Source organism: Hyperoodon ampullatus, assembly GCF_949752795.1.
Source record: "Hyperoodon ampullatus genome assembly, chromosome: 5".
Taxonomy (NCBI): Eukaryota; Metazoa; Chordata; class Mammalia; order Artiodactyla; family Ziphiidae; genus Hyperoodon; species Hyperoodon ampullatus.
The window spans coordinates 8,922,749-8,937,031 of record NC_136918.1 but is presented as its reverse complement, the minus strand read 5'-3'; the positions used below and the strand labels follow the sequence as shown (position 1 = coordinate 8,937,031).

The window sequence follows — 14,283 nt, the reverse complement described above, 5'->3', positions numbered from 1 at the left end:
AAGAGGCCAGTGAGAAGCAGTAGGATCCAGCCTCTAGATGAGATGCATGTTTTTGGATGGACGTCGACAAAGTATTGAAAGGGAAGGGTCCTGCAAAAGAAACCCAGTGAGAATGGGCTAAATGATTTCTAAGATCTTTTAGCTTTGAGGTTTGATGAACTAAATGAAAACAATTATACTATTCCAGATACTAGAGCTTGAATTAAGGAGTTCATCTAAGAAATGAAGAGGCCCTGTTTAAATCCTGACATGTAGGAAGATGGAAAAAGAAATGTTTTTCTCCTTTCAGGTTGAAGAATCCGGGGCATTTATGGTTCTGGATACCAGAGAAAGAGGGAGCTAGCTAATTGTTTTAAAAGGTGTCCTCCAAGTAAAAATGCTTATCGAAGCCAAGAGAAAAGACTTGATCCTCTAGGGAAAGTATGTAGGAAAGACTGACCTAAAAGATTTATTGACCCATTAGGAGTATACCCCGAGGGCTGTAGAGCTGTTTTTTGTTATGGTCATTTCAAGGATCCTTTCTGTGGTTCTTTGGAAAGATTCTGGTGAGGTGGTCCACTGGGGGGAAATCCCAGAAGTCCTGTGCTCTGACAGCTGCAAAAACATCCCGGCTTTGGCTTCCATGCCTGTGATATGTAGGAATGTGCATTTCAGATCTTCTGTCTTTATCTATGCATTAAGGATACTTGATTTCCATTTTGGAACCACATACAGAGAGGGAGGTTCTAGAGGTCACTTTAACCATTATACTTTGGAGATATTATGAACTTTTATCTTCTATTTCTCACCCTGACCATTTGCAGTGATATTATGGTCACCCACGTTAAAAAGTTTAGTAATGGATGGTGGCCTTTGGATTTAATCTTGGAAGCTTTGGTGAACGTGATAGAGTACAGATGCAACAAAATAGAACATAACAGTGTTATAGGGTGCATATAGGTAATGCACATTATAGTAGCTAACCTATAAATAGAATGAAAACTAAAAAAAAAAAAAAATCTGAGTATATTTAAACAAAAACGAATGAAGTCAGAGTGACTGCAAGGTTTATTTACCTTCAGTTCCCATTCCTGACATGCACCTTATACATGGATGTGCTGTATTTTACTGTCTTACAGATTTTCTGTTTCCAGTTGGATATGTTGTCTTTTCAAATTAATTATGAGCAATTAATATGGGTTTCATTTATGAAGATAGTGCTGTTGATCTATTGGGCCTGAGTTATTTTTCAAATAAAGGTGATAGATATCCCCTGAGCCATCATATTGTTCCCCCTACTTTACTCTCTCTTCAGCGACATATGTTGTGTTCTAGCTGGCCGGCTGAAATTAGAAATACAGTCTGAAGGTTGTGGAATCTTTGCTCTTTGCAAAATGAATGGGCCTATTCCAGAATCGACCTGTGACTTGACCTCATTAGTACTGTATTTGAAACTGATCGATAGTCCTTTAAAAGAGTTATTAACAAATAATTAAAAGGTAGTGTGGGAAGGAGAGAGATGCTTGACACTTTTCTTTTTCTGAGTCTCCTTATTCTCTGTTTGAAATGTTAATTGTGAATGAAGTGAAGCACATGATACTGTCACGTAAGTAGGCAGATCAGTGGAGCAAATAGAAAGTCCATAAGGTAGACTTTCATGTTAGCATGGGGGAGGGGGAGTAGATTACTCATTAAAAGTAGCCATTTAGGAAAAATAAATTGGATCATTCACTTCTCACATCAAATAAATTCCAGATGGTCAAGGATGTGAAATTTAAAATGAAGGCATCGAAGTATTATAAGAAAACATGGGGGATGTTTAATACAGTCTTTAGTATGTAACGAATGATAATTAAATTCAAAGAACAGCATATCCAACTGGAAATACCAAACCTGTAAGATGAGTAAAACATAGCACACCCATGTATAACGTGCAGCTCCAGGGTGGGAAGCGAAGATAAATAAATAAACTTTGCAGTTACTCCGACCTCCTTTATTTTTTTACTTAAACAGACTCACAGACCTTTTTAATGGCACTAAAGTGATAAAAGGAAAGAACTATGAGATGGACAACATTCTTTTAAAATGTGGAAAGAAAATCATATATAAAAGCCAAAGACATGTCAAATTGGGAAAAATATTTTCAGCAGGTATAACAAAGAATACTCTTATTCCTTCAATATTTAAAGAGAGTCAACCAGTAAAAAAAATCAACAGCCAATAGAAAGTTGGTCATAATTCTCAGGAGGGAAACTTTAGATGACTTTTAAACAAAACACGTCAGTCTTACTCATAATAATAAAACCAAAATAAAATCAATGTGAGATACTATTTTTAACCTAAAGATTGACAACAATAAAGTTTGATAACACACTGAGTTGGTAAGGATATGTGGAAATGAATACATTTCATACATTTCTGAACAGAGGGTGAATTGGTACAGCCAGTTGGTACAACCAATGTGTGTAAAGACATATGTGTAGTCATTGCAGTATTATTTGTAGTAATAAAAGATTTTACTGTTAATGATGTTGGTAACACTAAAAGCTTTCCATTATTAAGGAACTCAGATAAGCTGCTAAGCCATAAAAAGAAGTATTACATAGCTAACGAAGTAAATATTGAAGCAAAATTACATATGTATGTACGTAGGTATGGAAAGACATCTAAAATAGGTATAGTATTGTTAAGCGGTAAAAAAGCAACATGCAAACTGATATGCAAACCACATGTGTAAGGAAAAAAGGATATGTATGCATATATGTTTGTATATGCCTAGAGTATTTCTGAAAGGTTATATATGAACTGGCACCAGTAGCTGTCACTAGGGAAGGGACTGGTTAGGTGGTGGTCGGGGATGAGAGGAGACTTAGTTTAACTGTATACTCCTGTCTCCGGAATTTGTATCACATGCTTCCATGCAGACATTCATGTATTTGTGCATTCATTCATTCATTTATCCATCCAACAAATATTTGTTGAACTATGCTCTGTTCCAGGCACTGTGCTAGGTGCTGGAGATACAGCAGTGAATAAGATAACAAATCCCCTGTTCTTATAGAACTTAACATTCTGAGAGTGGGTGCTTATATGATTATAAGCAAGTAAATATAAATTTGCAGTACATCATATACAGATAAGTACTCTGGTGGAAAGTCATAGTAAGTGAAGAAGTGCCGATGTAGGGTGTCAGGCATCTCTGATACACTGACAACTGAGCACAGTCTTCAAGGAAGCTGGGGAATAAGGCATGTAGATATCTGGGGGAAGAAAGTTACTGGTAGAGGACACTTTTAAGGACAAAGGCCACGAGGTAGAAATTTGCTTGTCGTGGTTTGAGGAACAGCAAAGAGGCCTGGGTGAATGTAGTGGATTGAAGGGAGAGATTTGACAGCTGATGAGGTCAGAAAGGAGGGGTCAGGTGACACAGGGCTCTGTAAACCGTCACACAGACTGAGATGCAAAGCCCCACTGGAGAGTTTGAAAGAGAATTACTCCACAAAGCAGGATCACTCTGACTGCTGTGTGATGGTAGATAGAGCAGTGCTGTTCAGTAGGATAATGTAAGTTGCATAATTTAAAATTTTCTAGTAGCCACGTTTAAAAAGGTAAAAAGAAACAGGTAAAATTAATTTGAATGATAGATTTTATTTAATCCAATATCCGAAACATTATTATCATTGAACATGTAATCAATATAATCAAATTTTTAGAGAGTTAGGTTTTGATTACTTAGCTTTGAAAATCTGTATTTTACACTTAGAGCACATTTCTGTTTAGATGTTAAATTTTCAACAATTGAGGTGAAATGTAGTACTACCAAAACAATAATGCTGTTTTTAATGGGAAAATATTTTATATTGCTTCAATTTTTAAATTTAAATTCGTTAAAATCAAATACGTTTAGAAATTAGGTCCTCAGTTGTACTAACTACTAAAGTCATGCTTTATAGCCTCTGATCTAGTGACTGCTGTATTGGAAAGCTTGGGAGTAGTTTTGTGGGGTGAGGTGGACCTAATGCAGGACAGGTGGATGAATCAGGAAGATATTGCAATAATTCAGTCTAGAAATGGTGACTTGGATCATAGTGGTAGCAGTGGAGTGGATGAGAAGTGGTTATATTCCAGATAACATTTTAGTTTATTTTTTGTAAACATTAAATCATTTTTACTGTGGGTATGGATACAGACGTATAGCAAAGAACTAAGTAAAAATTTTAAATAAGGACCACCATCATAAATGTAAACCAGCAATGTTCTGACACAGCCACCTCTTGCTACATAGATTGTTTGGGGTTGTTGTTTTTTTTTTTTTTTACATTGTCCTTCTGCCTCTTTTTTAGTATATACAACTTTTTTTAAAATAAATAAATTTATTTATTTATTTACTTATTTTGGGGTGTGTTGGGTCTTCGTTTCTGTGAGAGGGCTTTCTCTAGTTGCGGTGAGTGGGGGCTACTCTTCATCGCGGTGCGCGGGCCTCTCACTGTCGCGGCCTCTCTCGTTGCGGAGCACAGGCTCCAGATGCGCAGGCTCAGTAGTTGTGGCTCACGGGCCTAGTTGCTCTGAGGCATGTGGGATCTTCCCAGACCAGGGCTCGAACCCATGTCCCCTGCATTGGCAGGCAGATTCTCAAACACTGCGCCACCAGGGAAGCCCCAATATGCAATTTTTAAATGTTACTTTCCATGAACAGATACTACAAAACATTAGCTATGTTCCGTGTGTTGTACAGTACACCCTTGAGCCTATCTTACACCCAGTAATTTGTGCCTTCACTCCCCCACCCCTATATTATCCCTCCCCTTCCTCCCCACTGGTAACCACTAGTTTGTTTTCTATTCAGGATACATTTTTAAAGATAGGACCAATAGGATTTATTAATGGATTGTATGTAGGCTATAAGAGAAGGTCAACAGTGATCTCTTTTGGTCTAAACAGTTGAAGAATGGAGTTGACATTTAATGAGACGAAGAGGGAGATGGGAGAAGGAGGTTTCTGGGTGGGATGGGGGGCAGTCAGGAATTATGTTTTGAGTATGTTAAGTTTGAGATGCCTGTTAAACACCAAAATGGAGATATTTGAAATGACAGTTGGATACACGAATCTGAAGTTTGGGAGAGAGGTTTCATCTGGAGAAATATACACGGGAGCCGTCAGACCACCTAGTGAGGAAGAGATGACAGAGATGACAGAGAATAGTCAGAGGACCGATGTAAGGGGCTCCCGAATGTTTTTAGAGAGGAGGATCCAGCCACCAAGACTGAGAAGGAGAAACCAGTGGGTTTGGAGGAGAACCAAGAGAGAACGGAGGTTTGGATGCCAAGTGGAGAGTGTTTGAAAAGAAGGTGTGTTTTTAAAAAGTATCAGATACGGCTGGTAGGTTAAGGGTTAAGTTGAAAACTGAGAATTGACCATTGGATTTAGCAACGTGGAGGTGATCTTGGCAAGAGCTGTTTCAGTGAAGCTGAGGGGCGGGAATGGGAGTGGGTTAAGGAAAACAGAGTGGAGAAGTGGACACAGCAGATGTTGACAGATTTTGTGAGTTTTGCTGTAGAGGGCAACAGAAAAGAGTTGGTAGCTGGAGAACTGTGTATGGTTAATAAAAGTTGTTTTTGTGTTTTATTTTTAAGATGAAAGAAAAAATGCATGTTTATGTGCTGGTAAGAATGATCCAGCAGAAGGGGAAAGATTGTGATGATGCAGGAAGTTTTCAAAAGAGAAGGTAGCTGGAGGGATATAATTTAGACAAATCCATGAACTACCTGTTTATAAAATAAATTTTAAAAGTAGATAGCAGAAGGTAACAAGAGGAAAAGCAAGAGGATTGTATAATCTGTAATTAGCTTCTTACTAATAAATAATGAAATTGCCTAGGTCACTTTTTCCCATTTTTTTAATTAAGGTATAATTTACATGTATATAGTAGAATTAACCGTTTTTAGCCTAGAGTTCTCCAACTTTGACAAACAATACAGACACCACCACAATGTAGGTCATTTTTTAAAATAAATTTATTTTATTTATTTATTTTTGGCTGCGTTGGGTCTTCGTTGCTGTGCGCGGGCTTTCTCTAGTTGCAGTGAGTGGGGGCCACTCTTTGTTGTGGTCCGCAGGCTTCTCGTTGCAGTGGCTTCTCCTGCTGCGCAGCACGGGCTGTAGGCACGTGGGCCTCAGTAGTTGCGGCACGCGGGCTCAGTAGTTGTGGCTCGCGGCCTCTAGAGCACAGGCTCAGTAGTTGTGGTGCACGGGCTTAGCTGCTCTGCAGCATGTGGGATCTTCTCAGATCAGGGCTCAAACCTGTGTCCCCTGCATTGGCAGGTGGATTCCTAACCACTGCGCCACCAGGGAAGCCCAATGTAGGTCATTTTTAAACTTACATTTAGGGCTGTAAGTTTAGCTTGTCCTGTGAAGTTTGGACCCTGTATATATGGGATATACACTACTTCTGATTTGAGGTATTTAGAAACCCATAAAATAAGCATATTCTTTCCTATAATAAGTTACTGATTAGGTTCTTCTAGGAGAATGTGATATAGGCTTGGGTGAAGATTTTCCCCAAAGCTTATTCAGGCCAAAAATAATTTTTCCCCCAGAAGGTCAGTACTGTGAAAAATAATTTATATTGGCTTCATGTAGACAAACCACAATTATTTGACTGAGTTTTTCATTTTAATTGGACATATTGAAGGTGATTAACTACAACTGAAACCCCCCAAAGGATTATGAGTGAAAGAAATCTTTGGTGTCTGGACAATTCTAATGGAAAACAGAAGGATTCCAGTTACTCAAGAAATCGAAATAAAATTTGAGCCGAAATTTTGTGCCTGTGCAGGGTTTGGCATAAGTGTTAGCTTTTCTTAGCCCCTTTTCTAGGTGATCGATCTCATTTTAGTTAATTCAGGGAACTGCCAGCACCAAAATCCAGGCAGGTCTTTAAAGTTTTGTTTTTAATAAATATATCAAGTGCCAGGCATTGGCTTTTGGACAGTGTCAGGACCCTGTTGCCACGGAGCTATGAATTAAGGCCAGGTACTTAAGAAAAATTGTTTAGACTTGGTTTGGTTTACTCCTAATGTGGCTGAAATTTCAGGAGACTGGATGTTCATAACCTATTTAAATGTCCTTTTGAGCCCAAAAAATAATATTTCTGCTGCTGAACCTAGTTGATTTGATGAAAGCAAACTATGTCTAAATACGTGGCTATTATTTCTGGATATTACAATTACTGAAATCCCGGTAGAGCCCCTTTAACTGCTTCTAAAACATTTCATTTTTACTAATTCTAAAACACAGGTACTTCATTTAGAGATCTTCACCTTGTTGTTTCAGCAGCTGTGGCTGATTCTCTGTCACTGTCTTTTTTTTCCTTCAGAATGGCAATAGCTTTTCCCATTATAAAACAGGTGCATGCATGTTCATAAAACTTTATTAATAATGAAGTATAAAACAAAGTAAAACACTTCTCCATACTACTCACCCAGAGCTAACCTCTGTTATTGTTATCTTGCCAGACTCTTTATGCGTATGTAAACTTATGTGTATATGTAGTTTTTAAGGTAAATGGAATCATACCATTTAATCATCCTCTCTTATAATGGGAACATTCTTCCGTGGCAATACATACTTGTAATTGTTTTAGGGACTTTATAATATCCCATCATATGCATGTACCAAAGATGTTTAAACATTTAAATTGTTTCCAGGGTTTTGCTTTTATCCACAGTGCCGCAATCCTAGGACATGTGTAACTGTTCTTATCTGCTTAGATTATTAGGATACACATCCCACAGAGGAATTGCTGGTCATAGGGTATACCCATTATTAACTGAGACGTTGTTGCAGAGGCCAGGGATCACCTTGCCACTTGGGCAGCAGAGGGCAGTTGAAAGATGATTGGTTGAGGTAGAAAGAGCCTTTAAAATGTGTATAATGTTTATAAAGCACTTACTTAAAAATTTATACTCTAGGGCTTTCCTGGTGGCGCAGTGGTTGAGAGTCCGCCTGCCGATGCAGGGGACGCGGGTTCGTGCCCCGGTCCGGGAAGATCCCTCATGCCGCGGAGCGGCTGGGCCTGTGACCCATGGCTGCTGAGCCTGCGCGTCCGGAGCCTGTGCTCCGCAACGGGAGAGGCCGCAGCGGTGAGAGGCCCGCATACCAAAAAAAAAAATGTATACTCTAACACACAGTCCTCAAACTCCTCTCTAATTACACTGTCGGACTGTCATCCAGAAAGGCTCTCCAATAGTGTTAGCCCCTTGACTGCAGTGGACAGTTCACTTGCCCTGAGTATCCGTAGCGCTTAGCATTAGTACTTGGCATACAGTAGGTGCCAAGTAAATATTTTTTATCTTTTATTTTTTTTATTTTTAAAATTTTTGGCCGTACTGCACAACATGTGGGATCTTAGTTCCCCGACCAGGGATCGAACCCGTGCTCCCCTCTGCAGTGGAAGCAGGGAGTCCTAACCACTGGACCGCCATGGAATTCCCTAAATATTTTTTAAATGCACCCATTTGGCCACATCTTTACCAACTCAGGACATTATCAGACTTCTTGATCTTTATCAATCTGGTACATTAAAAAGTTTCTTTTTGTGAGTGTGAATTTTTTATTTTTAAAATTAAGCATCTATTCCTGTGCAAATTTGTTTACCAAGTCTGAGATTTGTCTTAAGTGTATTGGGTCTTTTGCTATTTAGAAAATATTTATTTTTAGGTAGTCAAATCTGTCAGTCTGTTTTCACTTAAGATTTCTGAATTCTGTAACATGCCTGGAATGTTTAATTTTTATATGTAAGCATTTGGTCTTTCTGGGATTTGTTTTTTTGCAAGATGAGAAATCTAAGATTTCTTTTATCCAAATAGACAGTTTCTTGTCTCAACAACATTTCTTAAGTAATCTACCCTTTCTCCATTCATTTGAAAAGCTATTTACCATATATAAAATTTTCATGTATAAATGACGTAAATTTTGGACTTTAACTTCTGTTTTGTCAATTTCTTTGTCTGCATCTTAGCCAGTGTCACATGATTTCAGTCCCTTTAGCTATGTAATAATTCTGAAATCTGGGAGGCTACAGTTCCTCTCTTCCCCATTATTCCTTTTTTCAAAATTTTCTTGGCTGTTCTCTGTCTTTACTCTTCCAGAAACACTTTAGAATCAATTTGTTAGGTTTATTAAGTTCCATATAAATTCTTTGATATTAACTGCCATGACAGATCTGGCTTTAATGAGGTTTTTCTATTTTTTTTTTAGATTTAAATTTATTTATTTATTTTTGGCTGCGTTGGGTCTTCGTTGCTGCATGCAGGCTTTCTCTAGTTGTGGCGAGTGGGGGCTACTCTTCAGTGCAGTGCGCAGGCTTGTCATTGTGGTGGCTTCTCTTGTTGCAGAGCACGGGCAGTATTCGGGCTCAGCAGTTGCAGCACGCAGGCTCTAGAGCACACAGGCTTCAGTAGCTGTGGCACATGGGCTGAGTTGCTCCGTGGCATGTGGGATCTTCCTGGACCAGGGCTCGAACCCGTGTCCCCTGCATTGGCAGGCGGATTCTTAACCACTGCACCACCAGGGGAGCCCTTTCTTTTTTAAATTTAATTTAATTTTTTAAAATTAATTAATTAATTTATTTATGGCTGCATTGGGTCTTCGTTGCTGTGCGCAGGCTTTCTCTAGTTGTGGCGAGCAGGGGCTACTCTTTGTTGCAGTGCGTGGGCTTCTCGTTGTGGTGGCTTCTCTTGTTGTGAACCGTGGGCTCTAGAGTGCAGGCTCAGTAGCTGTGGCACACGGACTTAGTTGCTCTGCGGCATTTGAGATCCCCCCAGACCAGGGCTCGAACCCGTGTCCCCTGCATTGGCAGGCGGATTCTTAATCCCTGTTCCACCCAGGGAAGTCCCCCTTCTTTTTGTTTTTGACCTAAGTTTTATATTCTTAATTTGTCTTTACTGTTAAGTTTCAATTTAGGGTCATTTCCTAACCTTAATTATCTTTTTTTTTTTTTTTTGTATGTTTCTTGCTTCAGAGTTTTTTGTAAGTTTCTGGCTTTTGTTTCTAATATGGTATATCACAGATGATCTCATCTTAAACATTCAGCAGCCTTAAGGTCATTTTAAAAAACCATCTGAGAGCCAGACTTTATCATGGCTGGGTTCTTCCTCACATGGATTGGTGGTGTTTCCCCTCCTGTCTAGGACTGAGTTTATGGCACATGTCTATCAATTACAGACCTGTTCCTCTCTCTGGAATTATAAATTAGTATTCTCCAGTTAAGCGAATTCTTAAACAGGTGAATAACGTATTTGGGTTATAAATATCAAATATCAAACCGTATTTGATAATGTATAGGCATGTTGTATAAAAGATCAGCTGCACAGTTACAGAGCAAGGAAACTATTTGCTAATACCAGTTGGTCAGTCATGTTTAAAAACAATAAACAAAGGACCTGGTGTTTCAATTTATTTCACCTGTTAAAAAGTAACAAAAGATACAATTTAGGCTACATTACAGGAAGTATGGCATCCAGATTAGGAAAGGTAATAGCTCCAATCTGTGCAAATCAAACAGTTTTTATTGTTTCCTGTACCTCTTTGGTGCCAGGGACTAAACCAGGTGCTAGGATACAAAGCTGACAACATAGCCTACTTATAGTAGAATTACCAGTAAATAATAATAGGTTTTATGAAAAGCCAGAAGAAGGGCATCCAAGACCTAGACCCTAGAGGCTGGAGACGCGTAACAGGGGGGAGGTGACACAGAGAGCAGAAGCTTCGGAGGTGGAGCTATGGCCCTTTACTGCCGGTGGGGCCTTGTACAGACTGTTTAACCTCACTCTGTGTTAATTTCATGTGTAAAACGGAGTCATCAATAATATATGTCTCACTGTTCTCCTAAGCGTTAATGAGATGATGTATATATGGGAAGCCTCTAGAGTAGACTCTGGCACGTGGTGATTTCTCAGAAAATGGTAAGGAGTACCATGTTGAAGTGCTGGAAGGTAGGCCTTGTCCCCGTAGAGAGAGACTTCCCAGCAGAAGGAAGAGTGTGCATCAAAGCTGGAGTGGTTGATCTGGGGCCTTTCTGGAACTGCAAAGTATTTAATCTGATCGGAGCCTAGGGTACATGTGGACAGAGTAGCTGAAGATGAAACTGGGAAGGGAGGTGGGGTGAGATCTCCAAACGGGAGCTTCTGTGTCATGTGAGGCATCTGAGAGGCCTTTAGGAAGTGTCATGGAATCTCTGAAGGCCTTCAATAGGGGAGTGTCCAGAACAGTTTCATCCGTGGAAAGACTGGTTTCTCACAGATGTGCAGAGGGGTAGGAAAGCTGTTTGAGGTAGAATGTCCAGTCGGGGAAGTGGGGCTCAGCTCTGGCTGCACCTTGGAACTCTCTGGAGAACTTTAACAGTCTGATGCCCAGGTTTGACTCCAGTTCAATTATATCAGAAGCTCTGGGGGTAAGACCCAGGCACTGGCGTTTTTTATTGCTTCCTAGATAATTCCACTGCACAGCCAGGGTTGTGAACCTGTGGATTAGAGAGTAACTGTTTTCAAACCAGATTTGATAAAGTTCCAAATTAAACAAGCACCGGCAATATAAAGAAACCAGGGTAAGAAGGTAACAAGTAGGATGTGGTAGTCGGTTGAATAAGGAAGGGTTGATGGTTTCTGGTTTGGGTCACTGGGTGCCTGATGATCTGTCAAGAAGGAGAAGCAGATTTGGGTACTGGGCCTTGCTGAGTGGGCATGAGAAAGATAAAGAATTTGATTTTGCAATGTAGAATTTGAGGAGAAATAATACAAGGCAGATGGGCAGAGAGAGAAACTGAGGGAAGGAACCAGTGGTATAGTTGAAAACTCAGAAGACAGAGTAAATAATTGATGCATGAGTTCCCTGAGAAGACAGGAAGTGCAGAGCAGACATGAAAGAAGTAATTTATATGAGAATCTTCCACTCAGAGAGAAATAAAAATATGTGAGGGTGCCGGTAAGTTCCCAGGTTGAGGAAGAAGAGCCTGGTGGCCTGAGTTCCTTACTGCAGGAGACCTACTGAGAGGAGACAAGAGAAGGGCATTCAGGAGTTGGGCAAGCTTTGGGGGAGCTCAGGAAGGGGGAGGGAGAGTGCGAAGGAGGTGCCTTTCTGGTCCTGCTCTTAAATGTTGTTTTTTCCCCTGGAGTTTCAATATTGACCCTCTTTCATGCACTTCCTGTGTGATCTCCTTTGTTATATTGGATTACACTCTTATCTTCTAAGAGAAACATTGGTAAACTGAAGTTTGTCCAGAGAAGTTAAGTAGTTGACATGGTAGTTCAGAAAATTATTGGTTGGCTTTTCATTTGGGGGGAAGGCATTTTGCTACCTTAATTTGAAATTTAAATTGTTGAAATCACTTGAAAACACTATACAGATCTCATAGTTTCCACCATCAGTAACTAGGTGGCATCATTTATTTCTCCACTGTGATAAAATCTAAGAACACTGCCAACTCAGCATTTTGAAAACATGTTAGGTTTTAGTATAAAATGTTATACTGTAAAGAAATTCTAATAGATACTTATTTTATTTCATGTTATACTTCATGCATTTATTTTTGTTCTGTGATTTCTAATAAGGATCTAACTGGAATTCTCAACTCTGATATAAACTATGATGTGCACTATGAGCTCTCAAAATGTTTTTTCCTCTAAAAAACCAACTTAATGTCCAGTAGTTGTCAGATAAACCAACTTTCCTCTAAAAAACCAACTTTTCCTCTAAAAAACCAATGTCCAGTAGTTGTCAGATAGAGTGAACTATTTATTTTACAGGTGTGCTGTTCTGCAGAACTAATTGTCCTCCCTACAACAAAGCAATAGTTGGTTGGCTTTTCAGTATGGCTCTTTGGTCTTAACTTCCTTACTAAGATAATTATAAATTACTTAAGCACAGCTGGTTAGGACCATGGATGTGTTGATAGGTAGAAGGTGGCCTTGATATTACAGAACATTAACCGAGTGTTTTGATATAATTTCAGGTAACGTTTCATTTGTTGCATTTCCAGTTTCCAGCACCAACTCACCAACAAAGATTTTACCAAAAACCTTAGGACCAATAAATGTGAATGTTGGACCCCAAATGGTAAGAGAATCATCATATCTTAGGACTTGAAACTTTGCTTAGGCAAGACTTATTTAAAGGATAGTTGTACCAAAGATGCTTGGTCAGATATTCCAGTTAATTTCTAATCTCAGTCACTTATTTTTTAAAGTTTTGTTTTTACCTGAATGTAACTGATTAGTCTTACGAAAAAGAAAGGCATTATACTCTTCAATGTTTAATTTTCATGTACTTGAATCTGTGGATTCTGAATGGGTTAATATTAAGGTTTTTGCTCCCTATATGAGGCTTCTCTTGTTTTCAGTTGTTCGATTAAACTGATTTGAAATCTGTTATGTTTTATGTTCTCCTTTTTCTTTTTCTTGTAAAATAGCCTTTACTGCACTAAACCATGTAATCTCATATAAATTGAATATCATATAAATTGAGTATGACCCAACAGTTAATCTATATTTGGAGCTACTAATTTGAAACTCTCTGATGAAAGGACATTTAGGAAGAAACAACTCACCAGTTCATTTTAATCTTTAGCAGTAGAAATAATGAATTGAAATGGAAAGTATTTAACTGTTTCTCTGAAGGTATTCCATTAATTATGCTAGAGCTTAAAGTATATAGCACTTTTAAGAAAGCCTTATTTATAAACAGAGTTGCATGCAGCTAATCTAAAAACTATACCTAACTTAAATGGCCTCACCCACCATTAGCAAAAGTATGTAAACATTTGAACAGTAACTCTTCATTGTCAGTGTTTACATCTTCTTATCTATAAAGCAATAAGTATAAATTTTGTTTGTAATGTACGGTACTGTGGACTATGTTAAATGCACAATTATTTAGACAAAAATCTAACAAAAATTTAACATTCTGAATGGCTTCAGAAGGTCTTTGAGATCTTAAGCCATTCTAGACACAACATTTTTCTTGATCCCTTGAGGACTGTTAATCATCTGCAGAATCCAAGCTAAAGATGTTGCACAATACTGTAACTATGAGAAGAATGTAATCTAGCTCCAAGCCTCTTAGAAACTTAAGCTCAGGTGAATATCTGCATTTCAAGGTAGTTCAGGGTATATTTTCAAACGTTTGCTAAGCATTTGCTCCTCATCAGCCACTACAGTAGGTGCAAATGAGATTATACACCTGACTTGAAAGTCGGTATTTTGAAATGTGATTCTATAAACATCAAAATTAAACAAACAGATGTGAACT

The 14,283-nt window shown here is 38.7% G+C and overlaps 1 protein-coding gene across 2 annotated transcripts in view; it reads left to right on the top strand.

Moving 5' to 3' along the window:
• The window catches only part of TFDP2 (transcription factor Dp-2), a 132,509-nt gene that overhangs the window by 62,253 nt on the left and 55,973 nt on the right, over positions 1-14,283 (top strand). For both annotated transcript variants that reach the window (XM_079704664.1, XM_079704663.1), the window contains exon 3: positions 12,989-13,092. In XM_079704664.1, coding sequence (XP_079560790.1) covers positions 12,989-13,092 — 104 coding nt within the window. The remainder of the gene's footprint in view (positions 1-12,988; positions 13,093-14,283) is intronic.